Source organism: Xyrauchen texanus, chromosome 4, assembly GCF_025860055.1.
Source record: "Xyrauchen texanus isolate HMW12.3.18 chromosome 4, RBS_HiC_50CHRs, whole genome shotgun sequence".
NCBI lineage: Eukaryota > Metazoa > Chordata > Actinopteri > Cypriniformes > Catostomidae > Xyrauchen > Xyrauchen texanus.
In genome coordinates this window covers 48,003,021-48,024,846 of record NC_068279.1, presented here as the reverse complement: position 1 = coordinate 48,024,846, position 21,826 = coordinate 48,003,021, and the positions used below count along the sequence as shown (strand labels likewise).

The following is a 21,826-nucleotide window of genomic DNA, read 5'->3' as shown; positions in this document are numbered from 1 at the left end:
AATTGCTGCTTTAGTATGGAGAATTAGGAATTGGCATATAAATATCAATAAAAAACATATGTTTTGCAAAATGCCTTATATGACTATAAATGTATTATTTTCTCATGAGAGTAAAAGTAATAGGCTGCTACAAACAAAACTCTTTAAACTATAACCATCACCATTAACATCATATTTATTGTTATTTAGTTACTCATTAAAACATATACATATATATACAATATGCAGGAAAACAGACAACTGCAATTTACATATTACCTTAAAAATTGAAAAGAAACAGAAAAAAGACCAAAAAAAAAAGAAAGAAAACAATGACCTCTACAAGTTGCCATAATGACCATCTAACATTGTTTTCAGGTTTTCGAGGTCAACTTAAGCATTTTTCTAAAGAGTACAAGATTGCCTAATACACAGCAAAAAGAAAATATTTTACATGTGCAATACCATTATTCTGTTTTCTATTTGTTATCCATTTAACATCAAAAGGTTTCCTCTCTTAGCTGTGTGTCATACCAGTGTTGAAGCAATCCTATGGGCATTTCAATCCAAAGTGAGACATGGAAAATGCTGTAAACCTGATATACAAGTAATAAATGAATCAGACAGATCATACCAGAGTATCAGTGTGGTGAAGGGGCATGGGTAGACTTGGGGGAGGTGTTGGACCATTTTAAGAAGGCTTGAAAAGATACGGCCATCACTGAATCTCCCTGAAACATCATCTAAAAGGATTGGCCCCCTTTTTCTTGGTTCCAAAGAAGCCAGCAGGCAACATGCTTACAAAGACCAAATTTCAAAGCACTGTAGTATCTCTCAATGACAATAGAATTACCTTCCCCGAGGTTGACGAGGTCTACCATATGGACTAGGGTCAGGAAAAGACACTAGATCGTATACAGTAATGAGGGCATTTTATAAGGAGCAGGAATAATTATTTCTAACATAGAAGGAATGAGACCCCCCAGAGAAGAAAATAAGACAGTAAGGGTAGGAGCGAAGCATTGAAAATGAATGAACTGAATAGCCATCACATAGTGCATAGAGATATAAAGGAATACTGAGGTATGGATTGAAAAATAGCATCAGTACTGGTACACCATCAATTAATCTTAAATCTCCCAAACTTCATATACCATCCTACAGTATGTTCAGTGTGATAGTCCTAATTGTCTGTGTGTGTGTGTGTGTGTGTGTGTGTGTGTGTGTGTGTGTGTGTGTGTGTGTGTGTGTGTGTGTGTGTGTGTGTGTGTGTGTGTGTGTGTGTGTGTGTTTTATACAAAAAGAGAACAATTTTCCTGACAAAGAAACACTGATTTATTCTGTCTCCATATAAAAAATTATAAGTCTTGTTTCATTATCCTCATACTGGTAGATTTCTCAAGTTCTGCTTCTTCAAGTCAACGCAGCTACGAACGTTCCGAAACGGTTCGAAATGTCTGAGTGAATGGAACGCCAGGATGGGACAGGCCCACTGCATCCCTTAGATTCCCCAAGTTCATCTGTGCAGTGGACGGAGAGGCATTGGAGATGAGAACCCGTTCCTCCGGTGGTCCCCGAGGAACCTGCTCCACCCGTGGTCTTGCTCGGAGAGAGATCCACATCTGAAAAAAAACAAATAAATGTCAGTATGTTGATGGTTATAGACATGTATTGATGGCTTCATACAGCAGTCTGGGCCTTGAAAAGTGGTACGGTTTTATAATATCTTGTGTAATGATCAGTGATTGACCACCGTTTCAGCCAAGACAATAAATCGGCCACCATTTTGCCATTTCGAGATCATCAACCATGTCCACTAGGTTGATTAACAGAGGTTTTTGTCTCCCCACTTTGTCAGTTCCAAATTGTACTGACAGCTTTTTCAATGTATAGTAAAATATTTTATTTAATAAGTTATTTTTTAGTAAAAAAAATAATTGAGTAGATGTTGTAATAATTAAATTGTATACATCAGAATTATACCGGCAATCGGGCCACCATGCTTTCTAAATATCGGTATCAGCAGTGAATATTTTAAGCCTATTGCCGATTTTGAACAATATTGACGATTATTGGCAAAACAACATATTAACTTAAAAATCACAAAAATTTTATTTATTCTTTGACAATGCTTTCCAATTGGCAAAAATTATGCCCATTGCCCAAAAATCAGCCGATTAATCAGCCTTGATGATATATTTGTTGACAGATGATCATTCAAGCTTGTCTAATTAAGTGATTATTTTCCAAAATCTACAGACAGCTTTTTCATCATATATTCATGATTTCTGTAATTCCATGCACGTCTTATGTTGTATAATCAAATTACATTATGCATTGACCATTGTCCAATATGTGTCTATCAATATCAGCATCAGCACTGGTAATAAAAATTATAATAAAAAATTATAAAAAACTCATTAGTCGACCACTAATATCGTGTATAGAAGCACTGGCCTTTAGGCCATATGTGTGAATAGTTTGACATTGTGTATTTGAAAGTTGTGACCTTTAATAAAATACAGCAAAAGTGTTTTATTGCATAAGCCTTGCAACAACAATTAAACCTTTTCCAATTCTGAACCCTTGATCAGATTTGGCCTGATCCATTTCTGTTCCATCAATCCAGATGCATTAGCATTGGTTTAGGAGCTATTCACTCCTGTTCACCCGTACAAAACAGAGTGACCCCTCAGTCAAGGAGTCACAAAGCTCTGGGGAAACTGACCTTTGGCCCTGTTTGACCTAATATACCTGCACAATGACCCTGCCAAAGCACTGACCCAGGCGTCTCCAAAGTCTCACCCCCCTGCCCATCCTCCCCATCTTATTCGTTGCAAGAAAACAAAATCCATAAACAGGTTTATAAGGGTCATATCTAAAATGTCTATACAACGAGTGATAGAGAAAAATGACATCACAAAATACTGTATTCGTTACTTTTTAATCAGTCTTCTTCGCTATGAGCCAAAAAAGAAGTTTGAAACAGCTAAGCAAAGACATACTGTTTCATCCATACATTCAGACCCGCTGGGGGAAGCGTTTAGAGGTACATTTAAACATGAAGACGCTCAAGACAACATGTAAGTTATCAACAACTTCATGCCTCATTCTATGAGTAGAATTCACACGAGATTAATGACCCGAGACATGTAATAGTGTTGCACTTCAATAAACCTTTCTGATTATTTCATTTCTTTATAAGTTTACTTTCACAGGACATTTATTTCTTATTATAAGACAAATTACTACTTTATTTATACAAATAACAACTATTTCACCTTGATTATCAGTATTACATATGTGTGTATATATTTGCTACTCAAGGTGGCACTGTTGTTTCAGTGATTGATTTGATAAACATTTTACATTGTCAATGATGAACAGTATGACATGTTTATTGCCATAAGGAAATGAACTGATATTAATACTGATATAAGTTGTATGTCTATTTAGACTCGATAAGTGCCTGTCTTGAAATGTCTTGAAAATGCTTTGAAAAGGGTTAACCGACACCGGTAATAACTGCTGACATATGAAAGATGTTTGAGTGAAAATTTGAAAGCTTCAGGCTAAACATTTTCTGTATAAATGATTAAAAACCAAAAGGTGTTACAAATATTCTGCTCTCTTCTACAGATGAACAATTACACACACACTAACTTGAACACACAGGGCCATTTTGCGAGACAGGGCACCTAGTCTCGCCTTTGAGCCTGTCTGGGCCACAACTGCAGAAAAATGGCGAGATGTGGGGAAAGTTCAATAACCCGACCCCATCCCCCAAACCCTCAGGTCAGGGGGATAAAAAGAAAGGAAGAAAGCACCCAGAGAGGGGAAGACATGGTGAAAGGCAAATGTGGGACTGATCTTGAGGATTAAATCATTGCAATGTCATTTTGCGATGTCATGATGGTGCATGGTGTCTTAAATGATTACACGGTAACACTTTACAAAAAGTAATTGTGAAACAATATTTTATTTCACAGCATTATTGAATCTGTATTTATAAATGAACTATTATTCATATTTAGTTCATATACAACTCTTACTGTAATGTGAAGATTTTATAAGTATATATAAAAATGTACATTAACCAAAATGTATATACTCTGTAAAAGTATTTTTCGTTCTTTAGTCATGTTGACTATTGCATAAACTAATGTTTACATACACAACCGTATTGTAAAGTGTTACAGATTACACTATTATATATGGGGGCTATTTGAATGGGTGTAGATATTCACACATATCCAAAGAGCACCCCATCTCCATGTGCCTTAGGCACTAACACACATACACTCTCTTTCTCACGAACACACACAGTCTTTTTCCCTTGTCTTGTGTCCTGCAGATTCCTGCCAATAGTCTGTGGTAGCTGGGCACAGCAGGCTGCGCTACGGCCTGGAAAAGCAGCCAAGCGTTCCCCTGATGCGCGCACACACTCACACACACACTTTAAGGTGCCGGCTGCTACCCCCAACACACACAATGCAATCTGACAACTGTCCAGCCCCAAGCCACACACACACAGGCGAACACAGCTATGTATTTAAGAGGGCCGGTGTCTATCTTAAAACACACCTTGGAGTATACACATAACACACTCAGATTTAAAAAGCATTTTTTTTCCTGATAAAAAAGGGTAAACATGCCCTTCACAACAACAACTACAAAACTGTATAATTATTAGTGTTAATGCTGTATATTAAGATTGGTCTTTAAAAATGTCATTATCATGAATTATAATATAAAATATGAGATGCCAGGAAAACGTTCCTTCTAACTTTGAAGCCTTTTCATTTATTTATTTATTGGAATTAAGCCAGGGATACTTGATTCCCTCAGACGTTTGCACTCAAAGTCAAAGTCCTGTTCGTTTCAAGTTACGCATTTAGAAAACAGGTCCAATGACATATCATTTTAAGGTTTTTCTCAATTAAACATCACAATTTAAAGGAACAGTTTACTCAAAAATAAAAATAAATTCTCTCATTTACTCACCTTCATGCAATCCCAGATGTGTATGACTTTCTTTCTTCTGCTGAACACAAAAAAAGATTTTTAGAAGAATATTTCAGCTCTGTAGGTCCATACAGTGCAAGTGAATGGTGACCAAAATGTAAAGCTCCAAAAAGCACATAAAGGCAGCATAAAGGTAAATCATGTGACTCCAGTGTTTTAATCCATGTATTGAGAAGCAATCCAATCGATTCTGGGTGAGAACAGACCAAAATGTAACTCCTTTGTCACTATTAAAATTTATTTCCAGCTTGATTACACTTCCTAGCGCCATCTAGTGCTCTGTACATATGTCAAGCACTAAGAAGTGCAAATGAGCTTATAATCATGATGGTGCCTAGAGACGGCAATGGTAAGATGCACAGTCCACTGGCACCATATGGATTACTTTTAAGTTGTCTTTATTTACTTTTTGGAGCTTCAAAGTTCTGGTCACCATTCACTTGCATTGTATGGGCCTACAGAGTTGAGATATTCTTCTAAAAACCTTTGTTTGTGTTCTGCAGAAGAGAAAAGTCTTACACCATCATACAAAGTCATCCCACATCTGGGATGGCATGAGAAATTTCTATATTTTTTGTGAAATTTCAAATGTGTGTATTGCACAAAACAAGCTGGTGGAGTTGAACACAATATCAGTGAAATAAGAAGGCTTCATTGGAATTTTAAGACAAATTAAAAGGAACGTAAAAAATAACAATAATCATTTTTGGAACAGTGGAACACAAACAAAAAAGAGCACTAATCAAAAGAACAAAACAACTAAGATCTGCAAAGACATTTCGATGTGTCTGTGTGAGAAAGTGTTACCATGTCAACATGTTTGTCAAAGCGACCTGTTGTGCAGCAGCAAAAGGCTCTTTCCCACACCGCATAATTCCTTGCATCTGTTCCCAGTTTCTTTTCCCCTTTGTCACTCTGCTGTGAACTCTCACCTTTAAGGGAAAAAAATGCTTGTGGCTTCTAGGAAAAGTCGACTCTCAAGGGCTGATCTGGAAGTACCTTTTCTTTTTACAACTGCACTGATCCAAAAATTGCAAGCTCGACACTTGATCTACAAGGTGGCTCTTTAATTGCTTTTTGCAAGAGAATTGGCAAAAAGAGGGTGTTCTAGCTTTGAATAGATTTATAAAAAGTTTAAAAAAAAATAAGAAAAAGTGTGTGATACAATGCTAAATAAATTGGCATCCTCCTTGTGCCCTTTTAGATACATTGTTGTCTGTCAGTGAAAAGAACATCAAAATGTATTTCTGTCATTATGAACAAGAGATGATCTCAGCTTAAATTCCCCTCCCTGCTGGAGTCTGGGAGAAGGTTTGAATTCTCTCTCTTTCTCTCTCTCCCACTCTCGGGTAACACAACCCTCCCTTTCCTCCACAGGGCCACAACACATACTTGGGAAACTAATACACACATCAGCAACACGGCAAAGTGATTTACTGCTACAACACATAAATCTCTGGCGAGTCCATCTCCTGTCTGACACCTCAACTGAGGAAATTACATAAACGTCTGTTTATATTTTCAAACATTAAGATTAAAATGAATTGCTTTACAGTAATTGTGTACATTTATTAAGCATTTGTATTTATTGTAAATAATACAAAAATATTATTATTATAATTATTATTGTTATTTACAAAATAAAAATACTTATTAAAATGTAAACAATTATTTTAATTTTTTTAATTTAAATTAAATTTTATAATTCATTTATTTGTCAGATACTTTCTTAATAGTATTTATTTTTAATAATACTAGTATGTAGATTGACTCTTAAAAACACTAAAATCAACTCTGTTTTGTTTGGTTTGTGGGAGTCTGAGTGGTATGATTGTTATATGCCCAGGGGCTCATAAAATCTTTTTCAAGATTAGAAGCAGATTGTTAAAGTGAGAGGGAAGGAAGAAAAAGAAAAAAAAGAAAGAAAAATGAGAGATACTGGCAGTGGTTTAAACACTTCTTCAGCATATAAATTCCACATCAAAATCAATAATAATGTCGGTCAGCATTTTAAACCCACATATTTAACATGAACAGTATCAATCAAATATCATTATGCTGTTAAAATACCAATAAACAACACAAAAGCTGCCGGCTTGGTCATTTTTAAGTAGTCAGTATGTATAGTAGTACATGGAAATCAAATAAAGCATCTAAAACAGTTTCTTTCTCTCTTCTAGGAGTTAGCAGCTCTAAGGTCACAACCCACTTGTTATTTCTCCCCAAAATGAATTACGACTGCCAGACTACAACCTGCGTCCCAAATGACATAACTCCCCCTAGCTGTCCAGGATCACTTTCAGACATGCACACAGCCAACAAGAGGCCTGAAGATTCTGCGCAACAGGACAATTTGGAGAACACTAAATTTGACAAAGGAGAAAACTGCATTTTTACACAGAAAAAAAGCAAACCAAAGATACCTGCTTGCTAATACCTTCCTGCTATTAATTTATGCCTGAAGAGCTTATTATGAAGACCATAATATTTGCCATTTAACTGACTCTTAAAAAGTCTTAAGGCCAACCTTTAGGTTTAATATTGATACTCAAATCCTTATAATTCCACTCTCTAAAGCATTTCCTGCATTACTAGCTTAAATACATCAAGAATGGCAATACATTCAGGATTCTGGGGGACCAAATGTAACAATTTAAGCATCAACTATTGAAAAGCACATCGGTAGACAACTTACTTGAAGACTTATGTATTTGGGGGTTAAGGCCCTGAAATAAATATGCTTATTATTTGAAACCAATCATTGATGAATTGGTGAATATATACATTGTAGAGGAAGTCAATAAGAAGCACATCATTGACAGATTGGGAGCATTGGCTGCCCTGAGCTGTTTTTCCATTTGACACCAAATGTGAATCATGGCTCTGTTCTGATTGTTCGAAACTGAATAAAAGAACAAATTAAGGCATGCAAGGAGCATAATAAAAATGACTAATGTTTTGCAACTTGTACCCAAAAGAAGTGTCAATAACATAATGTCTATAATACCCAGCCATCAAAAAGAGGGAATTACACTCTTTGTCTTTGTCTAAAAAATACTCCCTGTTTGGTGACCTGTCAGTACACTCCATAGATATATTAAAGAATATTTTAATAATGATTCTGAGCACATAAGAGGTATAAACACGTTTGTAGAATGTGATTTACCAAGAGAAATGTAACACATGCAATGAAAGGGGCCTTAACCATGACACTTGCGGTTTACCATCACAACACCTATAGAAAACCTCAAACAGCTCCAACTGGTAACAAATCTATAATCAGACGTTAACATTAAAAAAGCTGATCATTGATTGATTCAGCATTATCAAGCCAGCGTGTGACTAAAAACACAGAGAGAATGTAGAAAAGAAAGAAACAACATAGATAAGCAGAGAGAGAGAGACGTGTGTTCCTACTACTAATAGTATGCGTGTATTGATTGTGTATTGAAAAAGTATTGATCTGAATGCTTTACTCTCTTTACTTTGAATGATTACTTTGTGTATAGTTGTATATGGTCTGTATTTATTGTCCTCATGTGTATTTATTGTCTATAACATGTGTGGCTTTGTGGTTGCAGATATGTTTCTTAAAGGTGAAAAATTGCGCCGTGGTTTCTAGAGAAACTGCATTTCATATTTCTTTCTTCTCTGCAAAGGAAAAATTACACTAAAAATGACTCATGCTCAAGAATGCAGTAGTGCGTGTGCTCCCAATCTTGCGTGGTCTTCTCACTTGCTATGTTATTTATCATGGCCACAAAGAAGAGCTAAAGGAGATTCATGAACAGTCCAGTGGGGGTCATTACTACCATTTGCAACACACGCTTCAGGGGCCCGATGGGAAATCCTCAGCAGCAACAGCTGTAGTGACTGATCACAACTGAAACTCTTTCAAATGCAGATATGCAACAGTTATGTATAATGTATTTACACTTACTGTACACCATCACATCTTAGTTAAAGAATTTGGTATGGTTAAGATTGGGAAATATAGCATGTTGGGTGACTCCAGTCAGGCTTCCTAAGCAACCAATTGACCCGGTTGCTAGGGTGGGTAGTCACGTTGGGTTAAGCTCCTTGTGGTCGCTATAATGTGGCTCTCGCTCTCAGTGGGGTGTGTGATGAGTTGTTTGTGGATGCCGCGGAGAATAGTGTGATCCTCCACATGTGCTAAGTCGCCGCGTTAACGCGCTCAATAAGCCAGGTGTTAAGATGCGCGAATTGAAGATTATATTTATCAAATATAACTGTTCTATTCTCAAATATATAAAACAAAATTTTATTTTTATTTAAATATATATATATATATTATCTATCTATCTATCTATCTATCTATATATATATATATATATATATATATATACTTAAAAATCTATTTGATATATATATACTGTATATATATTATCAGGAAGTGGAAGCTACATCAAGCCACCCTGACATTACCACATAGCCACAGAGGCTACTGACCGCTTTAAAGAAGTTACAGATTTGAACACCAGTCTCCCATATAAAGTCACAAAAGCACAAAATAGGCCAATAATGACCACCTGAAAGTACCTATCGGGTTTGTTGAAAAGCATAATTGTGACACAATTGCAATGTGAGAAATATATTGTGAACAGATGAGACCACACTAGTGCTTTAAGCCAAAACACTGCCCACTATACCTGAAGAGAAATGTGCTGGTGCTCTAACATCCCGCATGCATGGAGCTGATGTTTATTTTTTAAACAAAAAGGATAGATGGTGCAAAATACAAAGAAATACTGCAAAAGAAACCGCTTCTGCTAAAACCCTGGCAGAGAGTTCAATGGACAATGATCACCAGCACAAGCCAAATTAAAACTGGTTCAAGAACAAATATAAGTAGACTGCAGCCCAGTCAAAGCCTGGATGTTAATTAAATAATAATAAATTAAACAAATACTGCACACAAGTATTTGTCAATCCTGAACAACCATGAGAAAGTCTATCAGGAAAATAGCCCAAAAGCACATCCGAAAACTGTGCTGGTATGTGCATACTACTTTCAGCTAGAAATAAAAATCTTACCAAATATTAAAAATATTTATCAGATTCTCTCATTTGACTACATATTCCATGTTGTTGTTTTATTCACCTTGGATTTATGCAAATAAATATATTAAATGAACCAGTCAAGTTTAAATTCAAATATGTAAAATGTGTCAAATCACACATACGTGGCCCCCCCAAAAAAAGCATTTAAAGAAGCTTTAGGCTACTAGAGATTGCAGCTGAATGTGTGTCTGTTCAATTATATAAGGTCATATATATTATGTACAAACATTTTATTTGTGTTGATTATATGAGAACAGCACAACCTAAATAAAAAGACAGACTATCCAAAATATTTCCAATTCTTCAGCGTTACATAGTGAACTAATGCTTTATATTTAATCTTATACGCTGTAAAAAGACAGATAACCTATAAAAGAAGGCTTCATGTGCCAACATTTAAACAAACGTCTTTATTCATGAAAAAAAAAAAAGTCATTTTAAGGGTAAGATCAAAGAGAAATAGCTCCTGAAGTTAACAACTGCATATTTTCTTTTACCACTGTGTAATTCATTTCAATGCCTTGAAATTATTTAAAGGCTCATAAATAAATTACTGTACCCTATAAATCCATATTAACAATTTCCTATATTAAGCACCTTGGTAACCTTAATAAAATGACAAGATTAATTCCTATTCTTTTAAAAGTTGAGTGTTACAGGCCAGTAAAAATGATCTCTTTTAGCATTTTTAACAGTCCCCTTGCGTTCTGCAGTGCAATGCATCCGATGCAATTTCACAAGCCGCAAACACCTTGTAACCCTTCTCTCATCTCTGCTCTCTATGCCACTCAAATGAAAATCTGTCAAGGCTTGTGATTTGTGCTAACTAGCTATCGATCGCACCAGCGCGACGTGCGTTTACAGCTCCGGGGGCTGAATGCGAGACGGAGATTGAAAAAGACAGAAAACGCGCATTTGGTGGGGGAAAGGAAAGGAGGGAAATGCTGAAAGAAAAAAAATACAATGTTTTGCATTTGATTTACATCGAACGCGCAGACAGATGCGCGTCAAATCCATTTGGCTATGTGGTGGTGGATGCGTTCACTTGTCTATAACGCGAAATAAGCGACGAGAGATTGGGATGGTGTGCTTGACAACACGGAATGTTAAACAATAGGCCTTGACTTGAGGTTGCCTTCTCTTAATGCCCCCTTGCACACACACACCCGCAGTTAGCCCGAACAAAGGGGCACATAATGCTCACCGGGGGCGAACTATTAACGTGTGTGAATGCGCACTCCGGCCGTGGCGATTCAATTATGTGTGTTCGTCCCGCTGCCTTTTCAGTATAGACAATTACCGTTTCATACACTAATTAAACTGAAGGACAAGTGCCAAGAGGAAACACACACCACATATATAAGCTCATGATTGAATTACATTGCTTATGTAAACGAGCAAGAAATTATTTTTATAAGTGTTACAACAGGTCTATCACGAAACTTTATAAACGAATTGATTCGAATTAGAATTGGTCATTCACCAGCAAACACATAATTAAAAAGGACATAATTATTAATAATAATAATGCAGTTTAATATTTTAGCTTTATGCAAATTGAATTTAATGTGTTACATTTTTTACATAACATCAATATAACATTTTTAACAATTTGTTTATCTAGTCATAAAAATACTGCAACTCTGCGAAATTATAATTAACATTATAAACTTGTAAATGTATGAAAAATTAAGAAACTATTTTAACAGTCAATTGGCATGCCGAAGTGCGGCTGAGGAAATGCCATATCCTACTAATTCAGCTCTTGTTAAATTAATTAATTAAAATAAAATAATAACAAAAACATTTCTAATAATTCACATCATAATAACAATAGGAAAGGGAACATCCAGTGGCTCTCTGTTATTATGAGTGAAAAATCGAGATGAAGAGCGACAGGAAAATATTTCTTTAACTTTCGCGACTCTTTTGAAACCCGTCTTTGTGGTTTCTGTGGACGCATAAAATTGCAGAAATCCCTAAATTAATGTTCATGTTGAAGCTGAAAGTTCGTCGTCGATAATGGCTAAGCTTTTTAAACAAAGACTCTATTAAATGCCTTTAAATAAAACAGTGATAACCTTTTTCTTTCTTTTGGTTATTTGTACTCAGTTTTTACAACATTTTAGTAGCCTAATTTAAACCTCAACAAATCCGTTCTTGAAGATTATTTCCACATTTCTGGTGTTCTTTAAATTTCAAAACAAAGTCCTACTTCCATTTAAAATCTATATAACTAATAACGAAAATTAGACAAATACTCAAAAAAAAGTAATTATCTTTGCATAAAATATTAATCATATGAAGGAGAACATTCTTAGTGTGTGTATGGGGGGACTTAGAGAGAGTGTGGTTGAGAGAGTGTGAGAGAGAGAGAGGTGGGGGAAACTTAGAGGTATTTCTTTGAATTTATGCCAAAGAAATCTTGTTGTTGATAGGAGAAGCTGCTCAGTTTAAATGTAACAAATATCACCACTTCACACACTGCATGTTGTTTAACTCAGTAGTATAATAATAAATATTCACCTTCTTTGATGGTTCCCTGCGCTTTGTTTTTCCCCCACACAGCCACAGACTTCTCCTCCTCTGAATCTTCAAGCAGAGACTTGTCACTGGGCACATACCAGGTGGCATGCTGCTCAGCCATGAGTGTGTCCAGGTCAATTGTGCCCACAGAACCCTTCTCAGCATCTGGGCTACAGCTAGCAAGCTCTCCATCTTCGTTCTGCCCACTGCAGTCACTACCTTTTTTGTTGTTTTTTACAGCTAAAGGCTGGTCCTCTGAAATGCTGAATTGCTGCCGCTGAAGCTGGATCTGAGCTTGCAGAATCTCTAGAGGGTGAATTTCATCCTGGCCAGACGTACTGGAGGGTGTGCAGACTTGCTCTATGCCCGGTGTGCCCGGATGGCCTACTACACCAAAGCCATCCGAAGTTGAGGTAGTGTGATTGGAAAGGCCCAAGCCTTGCCCTTTCTGCCCACATATTAGTCCATTGTCCCTTTGCAACTTGGGCGAGCCTAACAGAGGGCTGCAGCCAGCCTTCACAGAGGCTGGAGCGTCTGAGCTTGACACCTCATCCTCATTGCAGTAATGTGTACCAATGTCCTCAGTAAAGTCCATGCGAGGTGAACAGCCATCAGACTTTGATACACTCAGGATGCCACTGTCAAGAGATGATAAAAGGTCGGCCTGATCTCCCAGTATCAGATCGCCCCCCTTTCCCCATGAGGGAGAGTTGTGGGGCTTGTCTTGAGGTGTGCCTGAACTTCTCTCCTTGATGCCAGCTGCTGGGGCCACCTGCTGGCCAGGACTTACAACAGGGTTATTGTTGTCAGAGGGGAAAAAAATGCCAGGGCTCACATGGCCACTGTCTCTTTTTCTCCTCCCTCTCCCTCTCCCACTCCCTGCTGTCGCTTTCCCCTCACTGCAAGGCGTAGCGTCCATATTGTAATTTGGGGAGAGGGTGCTGGCTTCCCCCTGAACCAACTGATTTTGACCTGCTGGTTTAAGGTTGCTATTTCCAGCACCAGGCATCTGCCCACTTTGGGGGGCAGAAATGTTTGGAAAATATTCGGTTCCAGCATTACCAGTGCCATTAACTGAGCCATTATTAATTTCCTGCTCTGTCTGACTCAGCTTTCGTTGCCCTTCCCCCTGAGTCTTCTTGTTAAATGTCACATTGAGGTTAGGAGCCCCCAGGCTGGCAATCATGTTCTGACAGGCAGTAGAGAGGGCTGCCAGGCAGCTCTGTCCAAAAACATTGTCCTTACCACTCGTTTTGCTAAAATTCCCTAAGGAGAGTCCTCCAAGTTTGCTGACTGATGAACGCTGGCTAGTGGGAAAGTCTGACTGTGATGTAAAACTCCCTGGTGAGGTGCTCACCCCTTGAGAGTTGTTATGAGGGGCTCCCTGTCGATTAGAACCTCCATAGGAAAAAGAGGGTGGACCACCCATCGGTGGCCCAGAAAAGTCATTGGGGCGCCTTTCTGATGGTGTACTGGGCAATCCCACACCTGTGCTGGGTGACTGCATCTGTGAGAGGTTCCCCATACCACTGTTGAACTGTGAGTGGATGTTAGGTGAATGTAACGGCTGCACATGCCCCTCCCCCGGTATCCTCATAGAGTCCTGCAAGCTCATTCCATTCACACCGTGTCTAAACATTATGCCAGGACCATTTTGCTGCATTTCATGAGCCCCCACCTCTCCACCTGGACCCAAGCGATGGCCCAGCATTTCCCCGGGTGGATGTGACCCAGGAAACCACCCACTCTCCAAAGTCATGTGCAGGTTCCTTCCATCAAAGTTCATCATCCTCCCACCGTTCTCTCTTTCCAAACTTGATTGGGGCATGCCTCCCACAGGGCCGCCATGTTCTAGGGGCCCTTGAGGAACATCACTGTGGTGACCCAGCTGCTGCAGATTGGGTTGTCTCATCCTCTGCTGCTGACTTCGTGAGGCTATTTGCTTGATCATCAATGCTGCATTTTGCTGCTGCTGCACTGACTGCTGCTCAGGCCCTGCATGCTGCAGCGATGGGCCTGGTGTAAAGCTATCTGTCACAGGGGGGGTGAACTCTCCAGGCAGGCCAGGGTAAGCTGATGGAGAGAGGTGATTCTCCATACCAGGTGGGTTATGCATGCTACCGTTCCAATTGCCACAGCCCTCCCCGCTGTGTGCGGTATTGGGGAAATCAAATCTGGGCCTCTTAGCTATATTTAAATAAGGAGAATCAAAGTGTTGCAGCCTTTGATTGGAAGGCTGCTGAGGAGGAGGAGGCTGCTGCTGCATATTGAACATGGGGTCGACATAGCTATGCATCCCTCTGTTCTCTGGTCTGTGAATAGGGTATTCAAACTGATTATGCTGGCTAGGCATTATGACGCCGCCCTCCTGCATACTGGTATTGCTGGACCCTGTCTCTAATTGTGGAGGTCTTGGGAGAGATGCAGAGCAAATGTTCTGTCGGCCAATCAAGCTGGGCTGCTGGTGCATGTGAGGATGCCTGGCACTGGGCTCTATGCCCACTGGCATTTTGCATCCACCCCCAAAACGTTCAAAGAACACACTGTGCTGGGTGGAAGGCTGCTGGTGATGGGGGGCATGGGGGTGTCCTTTAGCAATGCTCTGCATTCCAGGAGCACGAGACAAGCCAGGGTTTCCAGAAAAACTGGGACCAGGCACCTGCCCCCCAAAATGGGAAAGCTGAGAGTCTGAATTAGAGGGGGAGAACACAGACACTTCAAAATTTCCAGAGGACGGCTTATTAGAATAGTTGTAGTCCAGACCTTCAACACCACCTGGTGGGGGCATTCGCCTGGGCTCCAGATTGTGATTTTCTGATGAGGAGGATGATGAAGCAAGGCCATGGAAGGAAGCAGCGCGATTAGGTGATTGGTCCAAGGGGAGACATGGGGCAGGGACAGGGTGATTTCCACTGGAGGGTCCATGGTGCTGAAAATCAGGCATGGAGCCTGGCCTTTGTTGCTGCTGGGACTGCTGCTGAGAGAAACCATCTGCTGGCTGTCCCTCAGAGAGAGGGTCAAAACCCTCTGTGAATCCCATACCACTGGTGTATCCTATCATCCTACCACCATGTAAGCAGGAGGACCCAGGTTCAGGTCCCCCAAAATTTCCCCCAAAGTGTTGATGGTGTTGATGTGATTGTGCTTGATGTCCATGGGGGAGATTATGAGGTTGAGCATTAAAATATCCATGCATTGAGGCCTGCTGTTGCTGCTGGAGATTTCCTGCATGCAATTCTGAGTGTCCTCGCTGAAATCCACCATACTGTTCTCCTCCATTCATGTTCATGTTCATCTCAATCACAGGAGGCTCGTTAAGTGGGCCCATACCAGGCTCAACTGTCCCTTGAGGGCCTCCAGCATGAAAACCTGGGCTCTTGTAATGGGAGCTCATGCTTACTCTTGGCTGGTTAAAGTTTTTCTCAGTGTGGCCAGAATTTCTGTTATTAATCTGTGGACCAAATTGTTCCAGCCCAAACATACTTCCCACGATCAATCCTGCATGACAGCGCTTGACTGGCTCCACACAGCAGTCTCTGCCGTTTTTATTTTTTTTTTCTTCTTCTTACTTTGGCAAACTCAAGTAATATAATACATGGAAAAAATCAAATAATGTAAAATCGCCATCAATTAAAATAATGATTGTGTTGAAAACCCAGTAACTAATAATTAATTGTTAAGAAGCCCATTATAAATTAACATAAAATAAAATGCACTTCAAAAGCGGTCTAGTTAATAACGGTCTAAGTTAACAATTTGTTTCATATGTTTTGCTTTGATTTTAAAAAGTAATATAATAATAATAGTAATAATAATAATAGTAGTGGTAACAGATAAGCAAAAACTGAATTAACTATAAAAGATAGTTCTGTCTTTAGGATTAGGTCCAATAAACGTATTTTTATGCGACTTTTTTTCTAAAGCACCGCAAAGTAAGGATTTGATAAAAAAATAAATAACACCCTTAACGCAAAAAATTCCCTAATCAAATTAGACGACACATATAACAAATATATTGACCGTTCCGATAAACCATTGTCCGCAGATTATATTTCCTGAGGTAAATATTCATTTCTGTTTAAAAATAAATTTTGAACGCATATCAGAGTAACATTGTGTCCTCATGAAATCCAGAACAGCGTATTAGTAGGTATCCTCTTTCCTTTCAAATGCGTCCGACTGTTTAAAATTGCATGAATTGAAATAAAATAGTTCCCTTGGGTAGGACTGGACAAGCGATTAAACCGAAGTCAAAGAAAGAACAAAGTCCCGTGTATCAATGAGTGAACCAGTCTTTGTGAGACCGTCTTTTTGAGCTCCAAGCGATTCAGGCAGCACATGCACTATCCAAAGCCCGCCACTACAGAGCTGCTTGGCAACACAGTCCCATCGGTCCTGCTCATTTTCCGCGTAATCGAGCAGCTTGACTGTAATTTCAATTACAGCCAACACTTCCACGCGCACATTTAGAATCCTCTTCCAATCGAACCAGTTTTGAGCTTTGCTCCACTCCAGCTGGAAACGATTCGCTCATAGATCACATACTGATGTCCGATGCGCTCAGCACTGCGCGCACCGAGCGCGACAACCAGCAACAAGTTTTGCATTTCTGCAAGATACTCCGCTGCAAAGATCAGCCAATCGCATGCGTGCCGAGGGAGGGACGATCTCTTAAGGTAGTCCAGGGATTTGTCAGTTCGTGTTACGAGAGGAGATTGTCATCCGCTTGAAAGAAGAAGAGAATAGAAGAAAAAACATTTAGTTTGTAAGATCCAGATCAGATCATACCTCGAGTGATTACGCATTTAACAATATGATTTACAGTTGCAACTGATTGAACTGATCTGTCTGTTTCATGATGCTTTGTCTCTTGTTGTAGACTTTTTGACAAGTGTCCATGTGAAAACAGAAAGTTGGCTTGCATTCTAAATGTTCAATCGCAGGAACAGAGCCTCAGTCCATCCAAAAATGCTTAACAAAAGCGCAAAGGCGCGGCATAATCACCACCCCGAGTTTGTATTGTTAATGCACTCAAACAGCGAATTATCATTTCCATTTAAATTTACTGATCATTTTCCATAATTCTGTTTACGTTAGAAATTAATCCAATTAGGTTTATTGGCGGTGGTTGACGCGTAGTTGCGCACATAATAAAGAAGGGGGTGATTATTATTTAATTTATGTTAATTATTATTATTTTTATTTTTTTTAACAGGCTTTGGCGTATGCGTAGTACATATTAACCGATCAGGTATATTGTGATATAATAGGCGTTTTATGTATCCAAGCATGGACATGGCAATATCACATCAGCCTACATTTCAGCAAAAGTTCTAAGTTGTATTAACTCTAATTGATAAAACAGCACTAGCTACACAACATCATACTTAAAGTATCATGAAAAGTATTCGAATCACGTTCCCACATTTTAGTTTGTATTTTAACTTTGACGATTAGCCTAACTTTCAAATGAACCATTTCAAATGCATCGCCCTATTTAGAGATCTTGATTTCCAGTTACATTCTCAGTCACTTCCTTCATCAATGTTACATCTGAAATCTCATTAAAAGGCTATGCGTTAAAATACTAAATGTTATTTATACATATTAATCTTAATATGTAAAGATCATTTAGTTATCTCATTCCACCTGATCCCAAACAATCCCATTTTTGATCAGTTTTACCCAAAATAAATGTTATCAAATAAGAAAAACGGTTTGCTCCGAGGGGGTATCCTTGCACATATTACTACAAGCATTTGATACTCAAATGATCTTTGGTTTCATCCTAAAAACACTTACTTTGAATTAGAAATAAACACAAAATGTAAAGAAATGAGTCATTAGTGACAATAGCCGAAATGTAAAACATATTATTCTGTTAATGTATGTGTATATATATACATACATATAATGTCACGAATATGAACTCGCAATGCAATAGGAGTTGGTTAAGACACTCGTAAAATAAATGCTGTTCTTGATGAGATTGGCTCTCATTCTTAGGCAATAAGTCTCCTATGAGGCTCGTTTGTAAAGCGCTTTCGCAGTCGATATTCGGCCAAAAAGACACAGTGCCATCTAGCGATTCAGAAATGCCATGCAATGCGTTAGTGAACAAAACAGAGAGAGCTTGATGACAAAAAGTGAGCTCCTCGGAAATAACCACATGTGATCATCGCAACACCTAAACCCATAAATATTCTTCAAAATGTCTGAATAGACATTTGATAAGGGATAGATTAAATAAAAGGGTTCGAAACTATTAAAAACTGCTATTGATTCCTTGTGTTTTATAGTGCATCTTTATAAAATATGTGATCAAAAACGTTGACTGAAATATATTTAACTTAAATTTAGTGGGCATTTCAAATCTTTGAAATCATTAGTAGTATAGACAAAGATTGACAGGGTTCTGGAAAATGATACACTTCCACTGTATTTTCTGCTTGATGGAATCTCTCACAACCTGTTTAGCAAGTCAGTTATACACTACATATTCTCTAATTCAATTATATTGTATTATACTATATTACAGAGTAAAGGGGGGCATCAAATTGGGAATATAGGAGACAAACTTTAAATAACCATCACATGGCTACATTCAATGTGTTGATTTGGAATTGAGAATGTTGTTTTGTACCAGGATTTAATCAGCGCCAAATGACAAAGCAGTCAAAGCCAGTGTGACAAGCTGTTGAGGAAATAGAGAGGAAGGCATGGGTGGGCGGATGGAAGAAAGAATGGGAGAGAACATGATGAAGTCAGAAACAGAAGAACAACAGAACTACAGTTTTTTTGTTTTTTTTTCCATTGTTATATGACAGTAAGGAATGTGGCAAAATAAGGGAAGGACTGAAAGAATATGACTGAGAAAAAATAGAAATGCAAAAATGCAATTAAATTCATCAACATCTTAAGAACTAGGTGCAATAAAACATGGAGAAATGAAAAGAAAAGTTGAACTCTACCCATTTTAAAAGTAACGATTATAGAACAGGTGATGGAGAAACTGTCATCAAATAAATTGTAAAAAATGTTTATTGGTAAAATAGAAAGAGAATAGAGAATAGAAACATGCTGGTGTCACATGTCATTGTAATAACTACAACAGTTGCATTACTGTAAATGTCTTTGGCACATTGTTAACAAACACATCCTAAATAAAATAAAATAGATAATTAAACAAAACAAAGGGATTTTTGAATGTGTAGAAGAGCACAAAAGGTGAAAGTCCCCTGAACAAGTAAACATTTGAGGATTTTGAAGGTCTTCGAGGATCTGAAGTGCTTCTTCATAGCTTTCTTGAAATAAAGTTTTGTTTCCTTTTTAGTGTACTTATACACCTTTTGGTTTATGACATATATTTTATTTAAAAATAAATAAATACAATCTATTGATTTCACATTCAAAACTTTGTGTTTCTTTGAATTGTGAGTTTAATTTGATGAAGTTAAAGTTTTTTTTAATTATTAATGTAATTTTTTTAAATTATGAATAAAAAAGTTATTCAAAAAATGACAATTTATGGCAAATATTGTATTCACAGTGTCAGCTTCACAATGTTATGGGAAAATTATAACAGGGAGATGAAAAGTGGGAAAGTAAACAATCAAAACAAATAACTTGTTTTTAACAAAATATTTATTTTTTTCACCTTTTTTATGTTAACATGAAAGTTAGCTCAATTGAATATTAACTTTTTATTTCAGAACTTTATTTCAGACAAATATGGTAAATACTTTCATGCATAAAGTTGAGACCGTTATCTCATTATATGGCCCCAAACCTATTTTGACACTTAAAAATGTAACATGTAAAAATACATGAATATCATTGGAATAGATTGAATAAAATTCAAACCATCTGCATGGAAATGCAAACAGACATTTTCTCAGTACTAACTTAGCTATCTCAGCCATTTTTCCCAATTGTTTTTAATCAGCTGGACTCTGATTGTGATTTTAGTTGTAAGATGTAATTTACCCTCATGTTTAGACAGGTAGGCAGCTTATCACATTAATAAAGCACATGTTCCAAGTCTGACAACCACAAAGTGTAGGCCTACTAATACATTGTTTATTCATTTTGATTAGCCTATTTCACAAAAATGGCCGCCGAGACCGGAAGTAGGGTAAACTATTTTCCGGTGAACGCGCTAGCAGCAGCAGTCGGAGAACAATGGCGGAATCTAAAAGCAGTTAGACATGTTGCGCACCTTAATGTTTCAACTCGAAAAAGAAACAACCCTATTTATCATTTCACAGCTTTCCTTGCGATGAAATGTTGAAAAGGCGTTGGATATGGGCTATACGAAGAGAGGAGGGGCCGACGTTCACAGTGAGGAAAGGCAGTACTTTTTTGTGTGCTAAGCACTTCACGGAGGACGAAGTCTGTGTTAGAGAGTCCGGTCGTAAGTATCTTACACCGCAGGCCGTACCTTCTCGGTTTTCCTGGAACAACTGGGGAGAAGTTAAATTACGCCACACACTGACGGCAAAAAGAGGTGTCTGTTGTGTACTCGAAGAAGCAGAAGTGGAAAGTGCTGATGCCGCGCTGCTGGTGCAGGAGCACGATTACGACAGCCGCGCTCCCCCGGGTGAGTGTAAAATGTAATATCATTAGTGTAAAATTAGTTTTTTATTATTTATTTGCCTTAATTTCATTATTTCATGTTTAGATAAAATAGCAAAGTTAAATTAAATTTACTGTAAAGATGTACAATTCTTAGTTTCATTCATGGTGATGACATGAAAATGAGCCATAATCTAGTGTAAGATTGCTGCACTCTCCTGGACAACTAAATAACATGATTTTTTTTTAAAGCCACTAGATATCACACATACAATCAGACATCATTTCTATTTATTTATTGATTTTGTGGGTGAAGATTGGTATAGTAAGTGTCATCAAGTGCAATGCCATTTTAATGAATGTAACATTGTTTTGTTTTTTCTAACTATAGCTGCTGACGTTACTATTGATACTGAGACAAGTAGAATTTATCTTGGTTATCAAAAAATATACCATTCATCATTAGCTAAATCCAGTATGTATTTACCTTAAGTTGATGTGGTTCCTCACGCTTTCTTAACGACCTATAACATCTGGCCCTAATTACCACTGTCCCTGCAATAATATTTGAGACTGAAGTGTCCAAATACACACAAACATGGTTAAAACTCGGTTTTTTTATTACACCACTTTGAAATTC

General features: G+C 37.9%; 1 protein-coding gene across 1 annotated transcript; it reads right to left on the bottom strand.

The window, feature by feature from the left end:
- Positions 1-1,227: 1,227 nt before the first annotated feature.
- LOC127635615 (transcriptional activator MN1-like) lies at positions 1,228-17,176 on the bottom strand. The gene is made up of 2 exons (XM_052115761.1): positions 12,613-17,176; positions 1,228-1,601 (listed from the first exon to the last, which is right to left on the bottom strand). Exons 1-2 carry the CDS (start codon positions 16,091-16,093, stop codon positions 1,393-1,395), a joined length of 3,690 nt encoding a protein of 1,229 aa, XP_051971721.1. The 5' UTR covers positions 16,094-17,176; the 3' UTR covers positions 1,228-1,392.
- Positions 17,177-21,826: the final 4,650 nt, after the last annotated feature.

Excerpts from the sequence above, each read along its gene's own strand:
- LOC127635615 (XM_052115761.1), bottom strand. The coding sequence starts at position 16,093 with ATGTTTGGGCTGGAACAATTTGGTCCACAGATTAATAACAGAAATTCT. Across the intron at positions 1,602-12,612 it reads GCAGGGAACCATCAAAGAAG|ATGTGGATCTCTCTCCGAGC; the intron begins GTGAATATTTAT and ends GTTTTTTTTCAG.